This window comes from Drosophila montana, unplaced genomic scaffold (genome assembly GCF_035044405.1).
Source record: "Drosophila montana isolate Dmon_TW-CO22-7 unplaced genomic scaffold, ASM3504440v1 contig_1624_1, whole genome shotgun sequence".
NCBI lineage: Eukaryota > Metazoa > Arthropoda > Insecta > Diptera > Drosophilidae > Drosophila > Drosophila montana.
Window position 1 is genome coordinate 1,319,298 of NW_026996559.1, and position 21,174 is coordinate 1,340,471.

At 44.4% G+C, this 21,174-nt stretch overlaps 5 protein-coding genes across 15 annotated transcripts; 4 read left to right on the plus strand and 1 right to left on the minus strand.

Moving 5' to 3' along the window:
• The first annotated feature begins 358 nt into the window (after positions 1-358).
• Positions 359-4,059, plus strand: fs(1)Yb (female sterile (1) Yb). Its single transcript, XM_064699718.1, has 4 exons — positions 359-516; positions 614-1,061; positions 1,118-3,091; positions 3,150-4,059. The coding sequence occupies exons 1-4, from the start codon at positions 500-502 to the stop codon at positions 3,798-3,800; spliced, it is 3,090 nt and encodes a 1,029-aa protein (XP_064555788.1). The 5' UTR covers positions 359-499; the 3' UTR covers positions 3,801-4,059.
• Positions 4,060-4,403: 344 nt separating this feature from the next.
• fs(1)Ya (female sterile (1) Young arrest) lies at positions 4,404-6,830 on the plus strand. The gene is made up of 2 exons (XM_064699719.1): positions 4,404-4,548; positions 4,605-6,830. Exons 1-2 carry the CDS (start codon positions 4,531-4,533, stop codon positions 6,756-6,758), a joined length of 2,172 nt encoding a protein of 723 aa, XP_064555789.1. The 5' UTR covers positions 4,404-4,530; the 3' UTR covers positions 6,759-6,830.
• A 216-nt stretch (positions 6,831-7,046) lies between these two features.
• Bx42 (Puff-specific protein Bx42) lies at positions 7,047-9,026 on the plus strand. The gene is made up of 3 exons (XM_064699720.1): positions 7,047-7,394; positions 7,452-8,012; positions 8,078-9,026. Exons 1-3 carry the CDS (start codon positions 7,172-7,174, stop codon positions 8,929-8,931), a joined length of 1,638 nt encoding a protein of 545 aa, XP_064555790.1. The 5' UTR covers positions 7,047-7,171; the 3' UTR covers positions 8,932-9,026.
• Positions 9,027-9,048: 22 nt separating this feature from the next.
• Positions 9,049-10,420, minus strand: LOC135440510 (spaetzle-processing enzyme-like). 2 transcript variants are annotated; one of them, XM_064699723.1, is made up of 4 exons: positions 10,229-10,420; positions 9,849-10,163; positions 9,671-9,787; positions 9,436-9,602 (listed from the first exon to the last, which is right to left on the minus strand). In XM_064699723.1, exons 1-4 carry the CDS (start codon positions 10,296-10,298, stop codon positions 9,583-9,585), a joined length of 522 nt encoding a protein of 173 aa, XP_064555793.1. In that variant the 5' UTR covers positions 10,299-10,420; the 3' UTR covers positions 9,436-9,582. The 2 variants fall into 2 exon arrangements, with proteins under 2 accessions (XP_064555792.1, XP_064555793.1); XM_064699722.1 differs by having other exon boundaries at positions 9,049-9,787.
• Positions 10,421-10,743: 323 nt separating this feature from the next.
• LOC135440505 (probable phosphorylase b kinase regulatory subunit alpha) lies at positions 10,744-20,795 on the plus strand. Of its 10 annotated transcripts, none has more exons than XM_064699708.1 (13): positions 10,744-11,091; positions 11,161-11,767; positions 11,832-12,499; positions 12,559-12,882; positions 13,132-13,276; positions 15,769-16,098; positions 16,171-16,422; positions 16,586-16,750; positions 17,548-17,589; positions 18,427-19,010; positions 19,078-19,345; positions 19,411-20,008; positions 20,076-20,795. In XM_064699708.1, the coding sequence occupies exons 2-13, from the start codon at positions 11,191-11,193 to the stop codon at positions 20,179-20,181; spliced, it is 4,059 nt and encodes a 1,352-aa protein (XP_064555778.1). In that variant the 5' UTR covers positions 10,744-11,091; positions 11,161-11,190; the 3' UTR covers positions 20,182-20,795. The 10 variants fall into 10 exon arrangements, with proteins under 10 accessions (XP_064555778.1, XP_064555780.1, XP_064555777.1 ...); XM_064699710.1 differs by having other exon boundaries at positions 10,745-11,091; positions 16,592-16,750; XM_064699707.1 differs by lacking the exon at positions 13,132-13,276 and adding an exon at positions 14,138-14,285 and having other exon boundaries at positions 10,745-11,091.
• Positions 20,796-21,174: the final 379 nt, after the last annotated feature.

Sequence of the window (21,174 nt, forward strand, 5' to 3'; positions counted from 1 at the left end):
TGCTGAAGAAGCCCTGATATGAGGTAGAGAGATATATTTTTTGCCCAGGTGCTTCCTTCCATTCCAAGTTATAGCAGAGAGTTATGTAGTTGTTTCGCGCTCTTTTAATCAGAGCCTACACACTAATCATATTGTCGTTGGTTGTAGACTCAGCCTTAATTCTTCTCTTTTAAATATTAAAATAGTCCGTATTATGAGTCTGATACGAGTAATTATAGATTATTCTTAAACGAAAATTCCAAGTCAGAATATTTGATGACTATCGAAATGGTAGCTTATTTTGTTAATAATTATCGACATTCCAATACAAAGCACAATTGAAAAGTTGTCTTGTTGTTCTCAATGTGTTGTGATAATCGCTATCGGCGCCATTTCGATAATATCAACTTATTTTGTGATTTTTTTCAATTTTATTTTTGATTAGGTTTTAAATGTGATTATTTGTTTGAGTTGTTACATTTTTTGATTGTTTACAGATCGTTTTTTAATTTGTTCATTAATGAATAATAACAACAGGTAATTAATATCAATTTTTTGATAATGTGATCAAACGCAACTTAACCAAATATTTCTGTATTTTGTATTCCCCTTTTTCGCATTACATATTGCGCAGCTTGGAGAAACAAAGAGTCAGTGGCGCTGGTCGTGGCAATTTGGATAGAGCTTTGCGCTCATTTTTCCATGGTAATAATGGCCTTAATCAGTTTTTTGAACAGTCGCCTGTGACCCAGGGCGCAGCGAAGTTGTGCGGCAATGCTGCATTATCAGCGCTAGTAGATGGGACCGGAAATGGGAATGGAAATGAACAAATCACAAAACATGTTTGTGATGATGTTGAATTCACCTATTTGACGCCGTCATCTAAGAAGGCGGCTCTCGATTTCGTGGCTGCCATAATTAAAAACGAAGATTTGAATGTCTTCCGCTTTTTGGTGATCTGTGAGCAAGCGGATGAGGCAGCCGATTGGATGCAAGAGCTAGGCAGGCGTAGCGTTGGCTGCCTCTTGTTAAACGAACCCAAAAAGTTGATTGACTTTTGCGTCAGCTTGTGGACCGACGGCGTAAGTAGACAGTTTCATATTTCGGACAGCTTCCATTTATCTCCCCTTCTTTACAGACACTTAACTCGGTACTGATTGTATGCGATCTTGTGTTGGAGCTGCTTGTGCAGTGTAGATCTTTGAGAGTCAACTACTTGATACACTCGACACAGCCATTGCCGCATGTGTTTCAAAAGCGTCTCGATGCCTTGATACCGATACCACGCAAGGGCATACAAGTGCTGGTCCTAAGATGCCTGGCAGCGAACCAGTTTCAATATATAGCTGCAGAAAAAGTGGCTCCCAGAGCCACAACATCGAACGGCCAGGCAAGCATAAGTCTATCGGAGCTGATAGCAACAGCAACATTAGCACCATCAGCAGAAAAACTCAGCTCAATGCTAAATAAAGAGTGTTCAGTCGAAGATATGTTGCCTGGCTCGGATGCAATAACCCAAACCATGTCAAGCCCCACGCCCTCTGACACATCAACATCTTCAGATGCTTTCGATCCGGCTATAGAACATAAACCCAAGTCGCTCACCGTGCAGCCCAGTGAAGATCAGTTCGATACGGCCACCGGCTGTGTGCACGCATATAACAACTTCGGCATCTTTGCCTGGAGTCGCTCGGAACAAATTTCCTGCTTTAACATAAGTGAAGTGGCCGCAATTGGACCGACTATCAAGGCAGCCATGCAAGTGCTTAACATTGGCCATGCCCGCGCCAAAAGTGTGCAGCGCTACGCCTGGACGCACGTAGCTGCTGGTCGCTCCATGTGCGCGATCGGCAATGAGTCAATTGGCAAAACATGGTGTTATTTGCCCACGCTGTGTCAGCGCAATATTCACGAGTCGAAATACCGTAAATTCGACGGCACCGACTATGGCCCCAGCAGCATAATCCTATGCGCAAATGCTCAGCAAGGCGAACAAATTGGTAAATGGTGCGTGGGCCTGCTGGGCATGCAGCGCGAGGATATGGAGCACGTGATCAAGCTATTCAAGCGTACCACTGCTTTCGAGGTCGCCCAACGTATGACACGTCCCTGCGGCATTTTAATTACAACTGTGGAGCAGCTAGGGCACATATATCAATTCCATACCAAGTCAAAGCCCATCTTTAATCCGTTTGTCTTACGCTGTGTCGCCGTGGATGGCATCGATGTCATATGGCGTAACAGCCGAATCCATTGCGAGAAAGTTACACAATGGCTATTAAATATTCTGCGCTTTGAGGAAGGCCACGCGCAGCTGTTCGTCGTTGGGCGTTTGTGGATCGAACAGTTTATGGGTCGCGTGTTACCAAAATTGCCTGATGTGTTGCTCATGTTCGAGGATGCGCTAGAAGCATCCATATTTAACGGCCTAAAACTGGAACTGCTGACAACAAAATCCGATCAACATGTGCAGGATATACTGGCGTTGCTGCAGAACATAAAACTAGATGAGCAGCGCGTGGTTCTAGCATGCCAAGCAAAACCTGAAGCATCGAAGCTAAGCAAACAACTCTCAAACGCGAACATCAGTAATATAATAATAGACAAACAAGATCGATGTGCAGAGATCGCATATGCCGAATGGTCCAAAAAACGTCAGGCCAGCGTTTTAATTACCATTGACGATGTGGTTCCCAAATTGCGGGGCGGGAGTATTGACTGTTTAATCCACTGCGACTATAGCAACTGGCCGCGTTTTAAGGCACGCTTCAGTCTATTCTATGGTAATTACAAAACAACAAAAAACTCCAATACAGCCACATCCATAATGCATGTTGGTCTTGGTGATGTTGAGCAAACTTGGCTTATCTGCGATTTTATGCTTAAGCACAATCGTTCTCCGCCCGAATCTTACATGTCTATGCTGACTGAATATCGCAGAAAATGTGAACTTTTTCAACCGCGTTCTAATATACCGCTGTGCCGCCATCTGATGTCCTATGGCAACTGCTATCGTCACACGTGCCAATATCGGCACATCTTGTGGGACTTTGAGACGGTGCCACCGGATCACCATCCAAAAAAAGGGAATATAGAATTCCATGTTCTTGCAGTAAGTGCATAATATCCTTTCATATTTCACACATCTAAAATATTGTATTTTTTTTCAGAGCGTAACGCCAGCCCAAACTGCTGCCAAGCTAACGGAGGACAAGATTTTCAAATACTTTTTTAACATGCCCGTTACCAAGCTGGGTGAAAGCATTCAATTGCATTATGAGAATCCGCTTAATCAAAAAGCGCATTTGAATCCGAAGGTTGGGGATATATGCGTGTTAAAGCTTAATAAACTATATCAACGGGTGGGAATAACACGCGTGAATACTGGAGGTCGCTTTGATGTCAGACAGCTGGATGCTGGCATTGAATTTTTATTGATACACAAATCGGAACTGCTCGCGTGCGATGCGAAGTTTAAAGACGAATCATTTGAGGCCTACGACCTGCGCATCACTGGTCTAGCACCCTTCAATATGGAGCGCATTTGGCCAGAGGATGCCAAAAGACTGGTACGCCACAAATTCTTCAATCGAAATTTGGGAAAGCCATGTCGCACGTTTACTGCTAAGGTCGATTTTGCTTTTCATGAAATAATTTTCGTGGAAAATGTGTACGACGATGCCGGCAATGACCTGAAAAGCTTTGTGCTCAAAAATATTCCCGTTCTCATGGATAAAGATGTAAAGACGCGCCTGCAAGAAGTTATTTCCAGGGCCAAACCGTTTCCTAATGAAAATCTCGCAAATCCCACAAGTCCATAAGAATTTTAATGTTGTGCAAGTATATCAAATTATTTTCTCATATATGCATTTTTCCAAAGACTAGCCCACATATGCATGTTGCCATTTCAAAACTTGTTTGTTTTTTTTTATAAATACAACGGCATATTGGGCGCAAATTTTTAAATTGTAAAACTTGAATATTTATTTCCATGTTTGTGATTATACATTTTTAAAGCGTACGATGCTTGAGATCAAACCAAACAGAGTTATAATTAAAATAAACAATCTTCAAAAAACACTTGTTATAGTTTTTCTTTTCGCTATTTCTTTCAAAGCAATCAGATATCTTTAAGGCCGCCGTCAGAAAAAAAAAATATGATTTGGTTCTTTTCAAGACGATAAAAGTGGAACGATAATGCACCAATTTATAAAAAAAAGTCAATTGCATGCATAAAGTACCAGTGTTGGTACATTTGTACCACATGTGGCAGCCGCCTAAGCTTTTAGGTATGTATATACATATATCCGTTAATTCCCCTGCGCATTTTAATTTTAAATGTAAATGAACCGTTGTAATAGCCGAACAAAGCCCAAAATCACTAATATCGATATAAATTGTATATCGGTTAGTTGGCCACCAACTATTGAAATGCATGCGTGTCAAAGAACCGTTGTAATATTATGTATTTGTGTGTGTGTATCATGTAAAAGTTAAGTTCATAAATATATGTGAGTTTGTACGCTATTCTATTAGAATTAAACTGTTAACATGCGGTTTTCTGATGAGGTAAGAGACCATTCTAATTGTCGCTCGAATTCGAATTCAAATTTGTGCCCTTGCAGGCCAAGTGCCACATTTGCAAGCGAATCTTTTGCTGCGGCAAATGCCGCCAAAAACACCAGTTCGAAACACACGCCATTGCTATAACCCAACCAATGGCTCAGCACACGGAAATGGTTGCGTTTGGCACTGAGATTGAAGTGAAAACCACAACCATCTATGTGTTCTGTCCTATCTGTGAGCAAAAACCGTTGACGCTGCGCGAGGAGATGTATGCGGAGCTGCTGGCCCACATCGAGAGCGTGCACCTGCCACTGCGCTGTCGCAAGTGTTTGCGCCACTATACGAAGATCGACGATTTAAAAGAGTTCAGCAAATGCGTTGATTTGGGCCAGAACTGCAGTTCCGCTAGCTCGGCCCAGAACATAAGCTGCGACACAGACGCTTCAAAAGTAACGGTTAAAAAGGCAATGGTGGCTGCCAATACAATATCGACGCAAACATCACCCAACATAGCCAAAGACATGAACGAAACACAGCATCACCTAAACCTTACGCCTATATCGCTGTTCAATCTACGCTGGAAAGCCAAGAGTCGTCTGCAACAGGATGAGTTCATCAGCGACAGCGTCTCTTCAATACGAAATCTGTCCTCAGACAGTGTAAATTTGTTGGAGCAACAGCGTCGCAGCATTGGACAAGTGTCTGCACCGCCGGATAACGCACGCAAGGATAAGGGCAAAGTTATACGATCCACATCGACGCCATTGCAGGTTTATACCGTGTTCGCTAAGCCGAAGGATACACTTACTTTCAATGCATCGGCCGTTGGGGGCGGTCACATATCCAGCATTCATCACAGTGGCTGCGTGCTGGACGAACAAAACACGGCGCCTCCTTCTGCGCCAGATAACAGTCATGTACTGCCGCCGCACCAACAGCGCACCTGGAAGGTTGGTGGTCGCGGCAAGATGAGTGCTGTGACGCCCCTGCGTCAGGTTATGTCCAAGAGCATACAAAAGGCATTCGTTGAGCATGGCGTGGGCATTCTGGCCACCCAAGGCGACCAGCGACGCATGCGCCTTGATTTGAGCGAGAACAGCTCCCCAAATGCCGGCCTACCATTGGATCTGCGTATGTCACCAGTCCTTCGGCGAACGCAGAGCGAAGACAGCAAGGAAACCGAAAATAGACGCGGTTCGATTGCTCCTGCAGAACCCTACCAGATACTGCTGTCCGCTCAGAAGCTCACTAGAGAATCCATTATCATAACACGTACTCAGCACTCCGGTAACAGCAGCTCGTTGCCCGCATCTTCGTCTAGCTCCAGCACCACCAGCACCGTTTATAATTCATGCGAGAGCGTGGAAATAATCACCTCATCCTCATCGACTGCCGAACTGAGCGCCAATGTAAAGCAAGCGAATGTCAATTGCATCGTGAATGTGCCACCAATAACGCCCATTACCCGCATACCGGGCGCCATAATCAACAAGAAGCTTATCAAATTTGAGACACCGCAAAAACAGGATATTCAAACAACACAAGCGATTGAGTCCACGCCGGACGACAAGGATATCTTTTATACGCCTAATCCGAGCAATAGTCCATCAGCTGCCCACGGCAGCCCAAATGCCGACCCCAGCAACAGTGCGCGACGGAGGCAGCAGATTGTGCCGCGCCAGCTGAGCGGCCAATTCTCGCCGCAGGCGAAGAAGCCACAGCTGCCGCGACCTCAGGGACCACGGACGCGTCCTCCGTTGCGTGTGTGTCACAATCAAAAGTCCTTTAGCTGCGTGCAGGATATCGGCAGCGACGATGAGGACGAGGTGTTTCTGCCGAACAGTGCATCCACGCATAACGACAAGAAGCGCCCAACTGTGGGCACCAAGTCGGAGACAGGACGACTTTGGTCACTGATGTCATCTGTCATGCGCTTTCCAATGAGATCGTTGAGAACTGATCGCTATTCCACCAGCGCCGACAAAGAGAACGCTCCTACAACTTCCGGTTCCCTAATCAGACGCTGTGCCTCCATTGCTGGTTCATTGGTTCGTAACATTCATGCTCATGATGGGGATGATATGCAGAGCTTGAAACGCAAACGAACCCAAACGCTGGACAATGCGTACTGTAATCCATTGTCACCGACCAACTCCTCGAAGCGTTTGCGCATACAACCAAGGAAACCCATCGACCGCATGCGCAAGAATTAGTTGTATTTTTCTTTTTAAATATTTAAGTTGTGTCAATTTTGTTTCCCATTAATAAATAATTATGTACGAGAATTCTCGGGGATTTCAGAAACTTTTTAAAAGTCGATATTGGCTTAAATGGAAAACAGTTTGGTATCGATTAATTTCGATTACAGTAACTATGCGATAAATTTCTTTGGTATTTGGTTTTCCTACATTTAGTAGGCATAAAATCATCTCTAGTATACTCCGATTTTACTGCGTTGAATCAGTATTTATAGTTTTTCCCAAACGGTCACACCAAAACCAACTCGTTGCTTGTATCTGGTAGTGTGTGTGTGCGTGTGTTTTTCATCTTCTCATCGTTGTCTTTTATCAAGCTGTCGCAGAAAATATTAATTAAGAAATAGAAAACCAATAAGCACAAATTTGTGATGTCGTTATCAAGTCTTCTGCCCACACCGACCAATACGGTATGGGATCGCGAGGACGAGCGTCGCCTGTCTGCCAAGGGTGCTCCAATGATTGGTGCACTAGTCTCCGCCAAAATAGCAGCGCCACCTTACGGCCAGCGCAAGGACTGGATACCACGCACAGAGGCAGACTTTGGGGACGGCGGCGCCTTTCCCGAAATACACGTAGCGCAGTATCCGCTGGGTAAGACAGGCAATAGCGAATTTGTTTGTATTGATACATATACATATTTTCGTTTAGGTCTTGGGGCACCTGCTAATGTGGGTAAAAAACCAGATGCGCTTGCCGTGCGATTGGATGACAAGGGCAAAGTCAAATATGATGCCATTGCCCGTCAAGGGCACGGAAAAGACAAAATTGTATACTCCTCGATATCGCAGCTGCTGCCCGCTGAGGTTTTGGCTGAAAATGCGGACGAGCTGCTGCGTCCCGACGAAGAAACCGTTGCCGAGACAACAGAAGAAACACGTCTGGCTCTAGAAAAGCTGACCAACCAAAAGATTACCTCAGCTCTTCCAGTGCGCCATGCTCAAAAGGCAGCGCCTGCCCAGTACATTCGTTATACACCATCGCAACAGGGCGATGCTTTCAATTCTGGCGCCAAACAGCGTGTCATTCGCATGGTGGAGGCACAGCTGGATCCCATGGAGCCGCCAAAGTTTCGCATAAACAAGAAGATACCACGTGGTCCGCCATCGCCACCAGCACCAGTGCTACATTCGCCCTCGCGCAAGGTTACCGTTAAGGAGCAGAAAGAATGGAAAATACCGCCCTGCATATCCAATTGGAAGAACGCCAAAGGTTCGACCCACCACCTATATAATTCATTATTTTACTAAGTTAATACGATCTGTTTCATTTCATAGGTTACACCATACCACTGGATAAGCGCTTGGCTGCCGACGGTCGTGGCCTGCAGCAGGTTCACATCAACGAGAAGTTTGCCAAAATGGCTGAAGCTCTTTACATAGCCGATCGTAAAGCGCGTGAGGCCGTCGAGGCGCGTGCTCAATTGGAGAAGAAGCTGGCACAGAAAGAGAAGGAGAAGAAGGAGGATATGCTGCGCATGATGGCGCAACGTGCACGCGAGGAACGTGCGGGCATACGCAATCCAGAGCCAGATGCACCCGGTGGTTCTGGCGGTGCGGATGCACGCGAACGCAATGATCTCCGCGCTGAACGTCAACGGGAACGGCAACGCGATCGGAATTTGCAACGAGCCGCGCCAGAGAAACGCACCAAACTGCAGCGCGAACGGGAGCGTGACATATCGGAGCAGATTGCATTGGGCTTGCCAGCCAAGAGCGCTGGCAATGGCGAAACCCTGTTCGATCAGCGCCTGTTCAATACCACAAAGGGCATGGACTCAGGCTATGGTGACGATGAGGCCTATAACGTTTATGACAAGCCATGGCGCGATTCTAACACAATGGGCGCTCACATCTATCGACCCAGCAAGCAGGCAGACAGCGACAACTATGGTGGAGACTTGGAGGCCATTGTAAATACAAAACGCTTTGTGCCCGATAAACAGTTTTCGGGTGCTGGGTCGCGTGAAACAGCTGCCGCTCAACGAAGCGGACCAGTTGAGTTTGAGAAGGAGGAAGATCCCTTCGGTCTTGACAAGTTCTTGAACATGGCCAAGAAGGCACCCAAGCGTGCTGACGAAAAGATCGAGCGCGGAAGCCACTCCGACCGCAAGCGTAGCCGACGCGATTAGAATGTCAGACTCGAAGAATTAGCTTCTCTTTTTAAACAATCCCAAAAGTAATGCAAATACATACATACATACATATTATAAATGTAAACAACAGACATTCATATAGTTCTTTTATTCACTGCCAAATATTCTTAGGAATTGGCGCTTATGGTATTAATCACCCAAGGCATATAGTATTCGACTCTGGTAAAGAGCATTGGTTGTCCATGATTGTTACAACTGACTGTTCCGATTGAAACAATACCGGCCAAATAGTATCTGCTGTTTTCAGAGCCAATCGGGTCCTGCATCATAAGCGGTCCGCCGGAGTCGCCATGACAGGTACCTGATGGAGTGCTGCCACCGGCGCACATCTGACCGGACATCACGTGGGGATGGATTTGCCTGCAGCTAGCCATGGACAAAACGTTAAGCTCTGCCCTCATTTTAACCGGACTGCCTCCGGAGCGTATTCGCTCTGTATTGCCCCAACCGGCAATGTCCATCGCCCAGTCGGCATAGGTGTATTCATCATTAAAATTAGCCACCGGCAGGCAAATCGGCAGCACAAACTCTGAAAAGCTCACTGTACGATTAAGGCGCAGCAATGCAATGTCGTTGGCATAATTGGGATCCAGCGGTCCAACATACTGCTTGTGCACTATGATGCGGTCAACATTGACGTCTATGTGCTGTGGAGCACATATTCTTTCGTTCTTAAACTGTTGACAGTCGGGTGCGCTGGTCGTGTTCCACTCACCCAGGCGCGCCTTTAAGAACAGTTGACTACCATCCCGGCTGAACGCACAGTGTCCCGCTGTCAATATCCAGCGCTCATGGATAAGTGAGCCACCACATATTTGCCTGTATTCCTCGCCTGGAAAATAGTATGTACACTGTGCATTGGCAACAGGGGCGTTTAAAGCAAGTAAACTTACCGTCGTTGGTGGCGAACAGCAAAGCCATCCACGGGAAATCCGTTATGTGAGTGTCTGTGCCAGCTACAATCCGATTTGCTATGTCAATCCCAATGCCACCACAAACGCCCGGCTGTGGTAGCAATGGCTTTAAGGTAAGGGCAGCATACGCTGTCGGCATGCGTCGACAGCATACCAGATCGCTCCGCATCTGACTTTGACAGTGGCTACGACTTGAACTGTTGAAGTTAACGTCTGTTTCCCAACACAATTGACGGGGCTGGCAATATCCAATCTCGTCGTACACGTTACAACGGCCATAATGTCGTAAGGGCCCTGTGAATGTGGAGTTAAAAAAATAAGCAAAAAAACCTCAAATATAATGACGAAATCCAACGTACTGCTTCCAGCATATACCAATGCCAATATGGCGCAGAATATGGCCAAGCCACGGACTTTCAATTTAAACATGTTGATGATGCTCGATGTTCAACAATAAGTACATAATTGAAAAACAAAAGCATCTTATCAGTTTGAGGGCACAGTTTCGGCGGAGATGGGTCAATGCTATAGATCATGATTGCTCTCTCATATTTGCATATGCGTTATGGTATGTGTATCTAGAAAATCCGGATTTTTTACCCTATCTGCCCATCCCTTTCTTATAGGCATAACCAAAAGCCGCCACGACAAACTCACTCAAGCCCTGCAAATACGGCCGGATATAATAAGAAAACAATCAGTTCCAATTAAATATGTATAGCATATGCTTAGATAAGTCAGTTAAAATTCGCCGCCAATAAATTTAAAATTCATATTTGTGAACATCGAGAAAGAGACACAGTGCTGCTAATTAAAATGATTACGGCTACATCGATATACGTTATCGATTTCAATGTTATCGGTTTTGGCGATACATCGATACTCGGCATGACATTGAGTTGACATTTCGGAGTATAATTTTAGCATTTCTAAAGTTTTAGTTCTTAATTTTTGCAATTCAACAGTCGACAAGTGTTTTTAACTAGCCTGTAGCAGACGCGTCAACTGTCTAAGCGACCGCAAACCCTGATAATGCGACAGTTTCTGAGCCTTGACAACGATAAACGCAGCTTTTAAGTGCAGCCAGCTGCTGTTGTGTGGGTGGGTTCTGGGTGGTGGGCTGGTGGCCGTGGGGGAGGGCCCCAAGACATTGACAACAATTACATACGCTTAGTAACATCCCGCCGCATACACGACAACAAACGCTCTTTGAGATAATTATGTAAGTGTATGCTAGACAAAATATGAAAAGGCAATAGCTACATTATTTCGCTTACCAACCTAACTGCAGTGGAACGCGCAAAGAAGAAGATCAACTGAAATGCGTTCGCGTAGCAATTCGGGCGTGCGCCTCGACTACTATCAGCGCATTGTGCATCGCTTAATATTGGCACATCAGGAGCCAGTGACCGGCCTGTTTCCCGCTTCGAATGTCAACTCGCATGCCTGGATACGGGACAATGTCTATTGCATTCTGGCTGTGTGGGGCTTGTCCATGGCCTACAAGAAGATTGCCGATCAGGATGAGGATCGGGCCAAGTGCTACGAGCTGGAGCAAAGCTGTGTCAAGCTGATGCGCGGTCTGCTCATGGCAATGATGAATCAAAAGGATAAGGTCGAGAGGTTCAAAATGACCCAGAGTCCCTACGATTCGCTGCATGCCAAATACTCCAGCAAGACCGGGCTGCCTGTTGTCGGTGACAATGAATGGGGCCATTTGCAAATTGATGCGGTCTCCTTGTACCTGCTTATTCTGGCCCAAATGACCGCCTCCGGTCTGCAGATCGTCTTTTCATTAGACGAGGTTTCGTTCCTACAAAATCTGGTATTCTATATTGAGTCTGCCTACTCCATACCTGACTATGGCATCTGGGAGCGCGGCGACAAGACCAATCATGGTAAGTACCGTCACATTTTGCCGCGAGTGGACACTTTCAATGTTTTTTTTATTGTTGCCCACAGGTGAGCCCGAGCTGAATGCCAGCTCCATCGGTATGGCTAAGGCTGCTCTAGAGGCCATGAATGAGCTAGATTTATTTGGCGCACGCGGTGGACCTGCCAGCGTTATTCATGTCCTGGCTGATGAGGCGCACAAGTGTCAAGCTGTGCTGCAGTCGATGCTGCCCCGCGAGTCCAACAGCAAAGAGCTGGATTCGGGCCTGCTGTGCGTTATTGGCTTCCCGGCGTTTGCCGTTGATGATGCCCAACTAATATACAATACGAGGGAGGCAATTCTGTCGCGACTGCAGGGAAAGTATGGCTGCAAACGTTTTTTGCGCGATGGCTATCGCACACCCAAGGAGGACCCCTCGCGTCTCTATTACGAACGCTGGGAGTTGCGCATGTTCGAGAATATTGAATGCGAGTGGCCGCTCTTCTATTGTTATCTGATACTGTTCCATGCATTTCAAAATGATAAGCACATGGTGCAGGAATATGCGGATAAATTGGAAAAGATAATGGTGCGCTCCGAGGATGGCACACTGCTGATACCCGAAAGCTATGCAGTGCCGCAAGAGTTGGTCGGCTTTGAATACCAAAAGCCCGGTTCGCAAGTGCGTGAAGTTGTTGGCCGCTGCCCCTTCTTGTGGGGTCAGTCGCTCTTTATTTTGGGTCGCCTGCTACAAGAGGTGAGAAATAACCTCACTTATATCTATTCCAAGATGCTATATCTCGTTATATAATTCAGGGCTTTTTGGCTGTGGGCGAGCTGGATCCGTTGAATCGCCGCCTAGGCGCCCAGAAAAAACCAGATGTTGTCGTCCAGGTGGTCATCATAGCCGAGGATAATGAAATACGCGATAAGCTGGCCGAGCACGATCTTCATGTGCAAACGATTGCCGAGGTCGCACCCATTGAGGTGCAACCGGCACGTGTGCTCAGCCATTTGTACACGTACTTGGGACGCAATCGGAAGCTGGGATTGAGTGGACGTAAATCGCGCGACGTTGGTATTCTGAGTACTAGCAAGCTCTACTCTCTCAAGGATCGCATCTTTGCCTTTACGCCGCAGGTAAATAGCACGGATCGAATTGGAACAAAAGCCCCTGCCCGCACGCTGTACCGCTCTGTCTGTACACACTGAAGCTCTTTATCTCTAGCTCTCTATCTCTCTCTCTCTATTTCTAACTTCTTCTAGTTATTATTTATTTTTCTGATTTGAATTGATTTGAAATATTTTTATTTTCTTATTTATTTTTTGTTTACTTACGTTCTTATCATATGTTATTATTATTTATATTATTACTATATTATGCATTAGTTTGTCGACTTGTCGCGCTTCTATATCGCCTCCGATAACGAACTCATGATTGACATCCTAAAAGGCGAGATCAATTTTCTCAAGTCCGCTTGGGATCTGCTGGGGCGTCCCTTAGTTACGCTGGTGTTGAAGCGCATCCACTTAGGTCGGTCCACCCAAACTCAGTGTTAATTTTTATATACATACATATATAATTTTCTAAGCATACACATGTGTATTTATTCTAGTAATTATCTGTATATTTGTTATTTACATTTTCCCCCATATGTGTGTGTGTATGGTTATAGTTACTTTTCTTAATATTTCTGTTCTGATTATGTTATTTCTAATTTGCAAGGGTTGCGTTTTTTTTTATTATTTTCCTCGTTAAGTTGTAGATTTTTATATATATACATATATACATAACATAAACCAACACACGTACAAACACTCTCACACACACACAAAGACACACTCACACACACACAATATGCACACGTATTGATTTTAGTTTAGTTTAGCATTAGCTGAGTTGGTTTTATAGTTTATAGTTTGCATTTAGTTAACAACTTAGTTTCCGTTGCAATTGCAAACGTTTGCTTTGGTTGTGGACATTTAAACACAAATACACGCACACACACACGAACACGCACTCTTACACACACGTGTACATCCACAGCCAAAGCTGTATTGTATTATAGAGTATATATGTACTTGCCTACATACATATGTATATATGTGTATGAATTCCTACCTATGTATGTATTTAGCTGTCTAGTTTACTTGATTCTGCGACAACCCACCTCTACACGCTCCCATTTATCTATTAATTTCTCTATGCTGTGCACTGATCCCCACCCAAAGAAACGAAAGAGATCCGATGCCCTATAACAATTGGCCAAATTGCAAAAGAAAAAAAAAACAAAACAAAACAAAAAAATTCTTTCTCTGTTCTCTTTTTGTATAATTCGTGCTTAACCAACAACAACAACAACAACAACTACTACAACAAATCCAACACACACAGCATATCGACTATGAAGAATACTACACGACACGCGATCCCGATCTGCTCGCAAGCAATTTTACCACAAACTTAGGCTTCCTGACCAACAATTGGCGTCACATGTTGGGCAGACCGACAATCACATTAATGGCAACGCATTATATGCTAGGTAACTACATACCAACTACACCCCTCCCCCCTCCACCCAACACATCACAAATACAACGAATGAGCTGCATATATATGCATATATATATATATATACATATACATACATACATATATAAAAACACAACAACAAGTGATATGATCTATTGTATGCTATAAAAGGATTAATCTTGCGATTCCATAATGACAATGATATGTGTTTGATTGTATGTGTTTGATTTTCAATGCGCTTTTGCTTCTTGTTACAATTCTCCTCTCTATTTTCTTTCTAATACCCCATACACCCCTTATGTATACAGCATCCAAGCGCAAATTAATTATTCTAGCACGCATATGTTGTCTGTGCCCCTATGATATTTGCCTAACGGGTTTACTCTTTGTGCACAGCTCTTGAACAAATTGAGGTTATGTGAATATATATGTAGATTGCTGGAGCAAATGAAAAACAATTCTAAATTGGCGAGCTTCCGACTTTCAATCAACACAATTAAATTGACTTTAGCCCTTAAATGCCTGAAAACTAATTGCCCAACTTATTGGCTATCGTTGTATTAGTCCGGATAGAAAAACCATAATTTGACTTTTTTTTCATAGTTAATAAAAATATTTTTCTTCTCAGCAAAGATTCCAAGAATTTCCGATCGAAATATCGCTACACATTTTGTTTTCTTAAAAAACAAAAGTTTTTTTTAGCTAAGAGCTTAGGTTCTAGAAATCTTATTTGGAATCGTTAGGGATAATTGCAGGAAATTGAACAATCTGAACAAGCATATCTATGGATTTAGTAAAGATGATATCTCCATCTAATTGACCATACTTTATAAAAATATTCAAGATTACTGGCATCAAAAACAGCTATAACATATGTGAAGTAGTGTTATTGGGTGTTTATCTCTTGAATAATATTGATTCATTTTATAGTATGAGAACAAGCCAAATGTTATATACATAGTCGTAATTGGATTAGAATAGCTCAATATTCATAAACATTTTAGGATGAGTAATTACATGCTACTAGCTTTAAAACTGATCAGCAGGATTTTGTGAAACCAATCCATTTGCAACGTGTTCATCGAAATCTCTAAAGATTTTGTTGGTTCAAGACTTGAGTCTAATGCTCCTTCATTCAATTCTAAGTATTGATCGATATTTCTAGCACATTGGAACGAACCCTTTCTATCTAGATCTGATAATCCTTAACCGCACTCCGCTTATGCTGCACACACTGAAACTGACCTAAAAACGGTGCTGGTTCTATGCTAACTACCAAATGGCGAATCGTTGAGTAAATCTTTGCGTATGTCGGTTATTGTTGTAGTTTGTGATTAAAATGTAGACGTAAGCGGCACCTGCTAACCTCGCACCTAATCCAACCGAGCATCAATCGATCAATCCATCCCATAACAAATCATAACACAATGCGAATGCAATCACATGTGGATTTTGGTAACCTTTTCTTTTGCCTGCTGCACGCACATCCACAGACCAGGACAAGATACCGCTGGCCATGATTCAGACGATGCGCAAGCTCAAGTCCGGCTATATAAATGGCACACGCGTGATGCTGGGCAATCTGAAGGATTTTCTCAACACCTCAGCCATTACGGACTTGAGCTTTTTGGGCAGCACCGAAGACGGCTATCCGGACCGTCTGCATCCAGACGTGCAGACCTATTTGGATGAGCATCTATTGCGATCGTTTAGCAATCGCAGCACCATGAATCTGCGCGGCGGTCAGCTGCGTCCGCGTCATCTGCGTCGGCGCATGTCCTGCAAGGGCGCCATTAAGAAGACCCGTTCCATTAACGTGGACTGTAAGTTGGCCACAAAACCAAAAATATAACGAGTGAGATTTGGTATTCTAATCATTGGTTTTGTCTTTCTAGCCGACAATTTGGGCATGGAGGGCCCCACGCCGCTAACCGAGCGCCGTCTCTCCTCGATTGTGCCGCCGCCCTGGCTGCAGGCCAACAAGCAGGGCCATGTCAGCGTTTTTGCCACCACGCCCGAGGAGGGGCCCAGCTCGCCGCCGCAGCTGGGCGGCGATCTGGGGCTGCGCGAGAATATCTACCCCATGGATCCGCAGCACAGCCGTTCGGCCATCGATCGCCGCAGCGAATTTGTGCGCCAGCAAGAGAGTTAGTTCCCGGTCCAACACACATACGCATTTTATAGCTCCTCCACCCATTTTGTAGTTTGGTTCTGACTTTAGTATCTATTATTATTTCTTTCTTTTCTTTTCGTTTCGTTTCGTTTTGGTTGAAACTTTTGCGTTCTTTGCACACCTACAAATAACTAAAGTAACAGTGCCCAAAATTCTAATCCAACGCCATCGTCCGGACACAAACTTTGCGGACACAGAGGTGGAGGAGCTGATCGCCATGCTGCGCGAAACGGAGAATCTCGAGGAGCAGGGCGACATCTTGCAGTACCTGGTGGATACTCAGGGCTTGGACTTCAATACAGGTAAGTGAACGCCCAGCTCATAATTTGAACTACACGATTCAGCCATGGAGATGTCTATGGCAACTGGTTACATAACGGGACTCATTCAGGTGCCAGGATGCAATATTGAACCGCATACAAGTAACACACTGCGGGAATACACTCACACACACACACACACACACGCACACATACATATATGCGCATACCCTATAGCTACACAATTCTTGTAGTTGTATATTATTATGTTATCAGTGAGGTTTAATGGGTATCTCAGAGACTTGCGGTTTATCCTGTTCACTTGCTGTTCGATTTAACAGTGGCGAAGTTACAACTTTCAAGACATTTTTTATTTAAAAAAAAAACACATTTTGCGAAAAAAACCGAATATTAGATCGAACATTTTTAAATATCTGTTGCAGTATTTAATCATGAGCAACTGGAAATTAGCTGAGTCTGTCTAATTTCAATAAAAACTAAACTCATTGATGCTTCGAATAGTATAAAACAAAAAGAAAAAAAGTATTACTGTATAATATAATTTGCATTCTTAAATTAAAAAATCTGTCTTGAAAGGAAAACTTTTTGTCTTGTTTTAAGTTGAAATCTCCCAAAAAAAAAAAAGACCAGAATTCGTGAAATCGGACGCAAATGGAATTGGTTTCATTGGGCTTAGATGTTGCATAGTTCGATATACATTTCGACATATTCGATATAATTCACATTTAATTGTTTTGTGCCTCGTTCTTTGTACCATGTGCTTTGTGCTCTCGTCCTTGTCCACACACTTCACTTCATATACGCATCCGCATACGCAGCGGGTCTGGGCTTAAAGCACAAAACCGATGATAATGCAGCTGGTAAGTGTTAAATTGTTCCCTGATCCTTGATCCTCGGGCCACTTTTGTTGGTGTTGTACTACTATGTGATCCTATCCCCACACTCCCCAATCCCAATCATTATTACCCTCCCCAATTGGCTTCCAGATATTTCTATAAACCACAAACAACAACCTATTTGTTACGATCCTGTCCTATCATTTAATTAACGTCCTTTTGGTTATCTTTTTCATATTGTATTTTCTATTGTGCATCTTGTTGGTAACTTTTTGGTTTCCAATTCGTTCTATAACCACAAACACTTTATACTTCTGTTATACTGTTCTACTAGTTACCTGTTAAGTGTATGCGTTAAGTATACCTCATACACATATTACCATACAAACTGTTATACTGTGTTAAACTTCTTCAAATTCAAATCTTATTTGAATCCATCTTATTTGTGTACTCTTATACATCATACACATATTGTCATACAAGCTGTAATACTATTCGAATCTTATGCTAGGTAGTGTACTCTTATACCAGAACTTACACTCTTATACAAACTGTTATACACGAAATATTACAGCCTCTTGCCGCTTGGTCTAATTTAATGCTGCTTTTTATTAATTTTTAACAAATCTTTTTTGTTTTTATATATTTTATTTTCATTGCACAACACACACACGCACGCACGCCCACACTCGTTAACCATGTAAACGTAAACACATAAATGTTCAAAAATTTTCTGCATTATCAATTACTATAACTAACCCTCCAAAATGGCCCACAATCTCCACAATCTCCACAATGCGAACCTAACCTCACACAAACGAACCCAACTAACCCAAAATAAAAACTAAACATACAAAAAAGACCTCGAGCAAGCGTTCGTGGACGATGTGATGCTCGAGCTGTCAACTGCTGGTGGTGGTGGTGGTGCTGCTGGTACCGGTGCTAGTGATGGTGCTGGTGATGGTGATGGGGCCAAGCGGCCTGTGCCCGTGGTCGTGCCTTCAGTGATCATCGATGCGACTTCACCCACAGCGAGCAGCGGCGCTAAGAAGGACGAGGACAATGCCAAATCGGCAATCGTTTCAGTTGCGGCCGTCACCGCCGCCGCCGCCGCCGGCGGCTCCAATAACAGCAGCAGCAACAACAACAACAACAGCTTGAATAACAACGATTCTTCTCAATCTGAAGGCATGCTGGAGGAGGGACGCGTTGTGACGGTTAGGGATCTACTGAAGGGCCTATACGAGAAGGCCTGTCAGCAGAAGCTTTGGGGCCTGGTGCGCCACACCGCCGGCATGCTTGGCAAGCGTGTCGAGGATTTGGGCAAGGCCGTCACCGATCTGCTGGTGCGCCAAAAGCAGGTCACCGTCGGCATGCCGCCCAACAATGAGCACACCATAACGGCACCATTGCCCGAGGTTGAGCTGCGTCAGCTAATACATGATGTGGGTACCACATAGAATTTTATTACCGCCAGCAGCTGCAGACGCTAATCCATTGTTTCCATTGCAGGCCTATGGCGACGACGAGAGTACGGCTATGCTGACACAGGAGCTGATGGTCTATCTGGCCATGTTCATACGTACCGAACCGCAACTGTTCCACGAGATGTTGCGCCTGCGCGTGGGCCTTATTATTCAGGTAATGGCCAAGGAGCTATCGCGCACGCTCAACTGTGGCGGCGAGGCCGCCTCGGAGCATCTACTTAACCTATCGCCCTTCGAGATGAAGAATTTGCTCTATCACATACTCAGCGGCAAGGAGTTTGCCGTCAGCAGTGGTGAGTCTGGTGGTCATCGATGATTTCAGAACCCTTTCTAATTCCTTATCACATACGGTTTTCAGTGGCACGCGGCAATCTGTCCATTGTAAGCTGCAAGTCGAGTCGCGTCAGCAAGAAGAGCCAAATCGGTCTGGGCGATCCGGAGGGCGAGGATGCCCTAATAGCGACCATCGATGATCGTCAGGGTCAGTGGCTACGTCGGCGACGACTCGATGGCGCCTTAAATCGTGTTCCACGCGATTTTTACTCGCGCGTCTGGACCGTGCTGGAGAAGTGCCAGGGATTGGCCATTGAGGGGCGCGTGCTGCAGCAAAGCCTTACCCAGGAGATGACGCCGGGCGAGCTGAAATTTGCCTTAGAAGTAGAAACGGCACTCAATCAAATACCACAGCCCGAGTATAGGCAGCTGGTGGTCGAGGCGCTCATGGTGCTGACCCTGGTAACCGAACACAATATGGTGCCCTCATTGGGCGGCATCATCTATGTGGAGCATCTCGTGCACAAGGCGAATCAATTGTTTTTGGAGGACCAACGTAAGGTGCAGGGTGATGCGACACTGTGCTGTGCCAAGCTCAAGGATGGTAAGGAGCAGCAGCAGGCTGCCTCGGGCATGTTACTCTGCGGTGGCGCCGCCTACATATGCCAACATCTCTATGACAGGTGGGTCCACAGCATGTCAGTCAGCCAGAACGTAGAGTATATCATTCTCTCTCTCTCTCTCTTGCAGTGCTCCTAGCGGCAGCTATGGTACCATGACATACCTGTCGCGCGCCGTCGCCCTGGTGCTGGACTGCGTGCCTAAGCATGGTGAAATGGAATGCGCAATCTCCTAAAGCTTATGTGCAAACGCTACACCCGACCTGGAAACAAGCAAAGCGTCTGTAGGACGACGCTCACTTAATGCCATGTACTGTACTACCGACGGCTTATGCTATTTTATCTATCTCTCTCTTTCTCTCTGTATCTTGTTACCTCTCTCTTTCTAACTATCTCGCTGTAGACACAGTCTCATTCTCTCTTGTTCGCTCGCCTCGTGCTTGCGTCTGGCCGTGTATTTAGCCCAACGATATGTTAAGTCTGAGATCCGCCCGCCCCGGCAATGCTGTGTATATGTATTTTGTAGAACATCTGCCTACTAAGCCTCATTTGTTAATGTGTTTTATTTGTTGTTTATAATCTTGAGCGGCAATCCCGGGAGCTATACATTTTACTCCCAATATACTATCTACGTACATGCGCGTACATTAACTATGTATTATCAAAAAAAATGATTTTATACATAAAACAAATATATTAAAATAATTGATTTATACACGCAACTGGCAATTGCAGATTCAATTGATTCCTCGCCGGAATTTAGAACGACACTTTTTTGTTTTAGCTTCAATAAGCTGCAAATTATTATTGTAAAAAAGAAGTTGTAAGAGTACATTTTTTTGCAATGTTATTTTTAAATTGTGTTTCATTTGGGGCAGCCATCAAATATGTAACAAGCATATTGTATATTTGCACACGTACAAGTTGAAGATATCATATCTTGTCTACAAAGTTAATATAGTTCCGATCAGTATCGGATGAAGCTACAAGAAGTAGAGACCCTCTGTTTGGTAAGTAGGTTCTGGTAACTATGAGGAATATAAAGTTACTTGGGAATTATTTATAAAAAACTATTAAATAAATACAATATCATTTTATACATAATGCCTTAAGTGCATCTTCTATATTTTAAGAATCCGACAGCTTAAAAATGTATTTTTAGGCGACATTTAAGCTATTCCCACAACACATTCCTAACTACTTGTCCAAAATGTCGGCGGAGTTTTGCA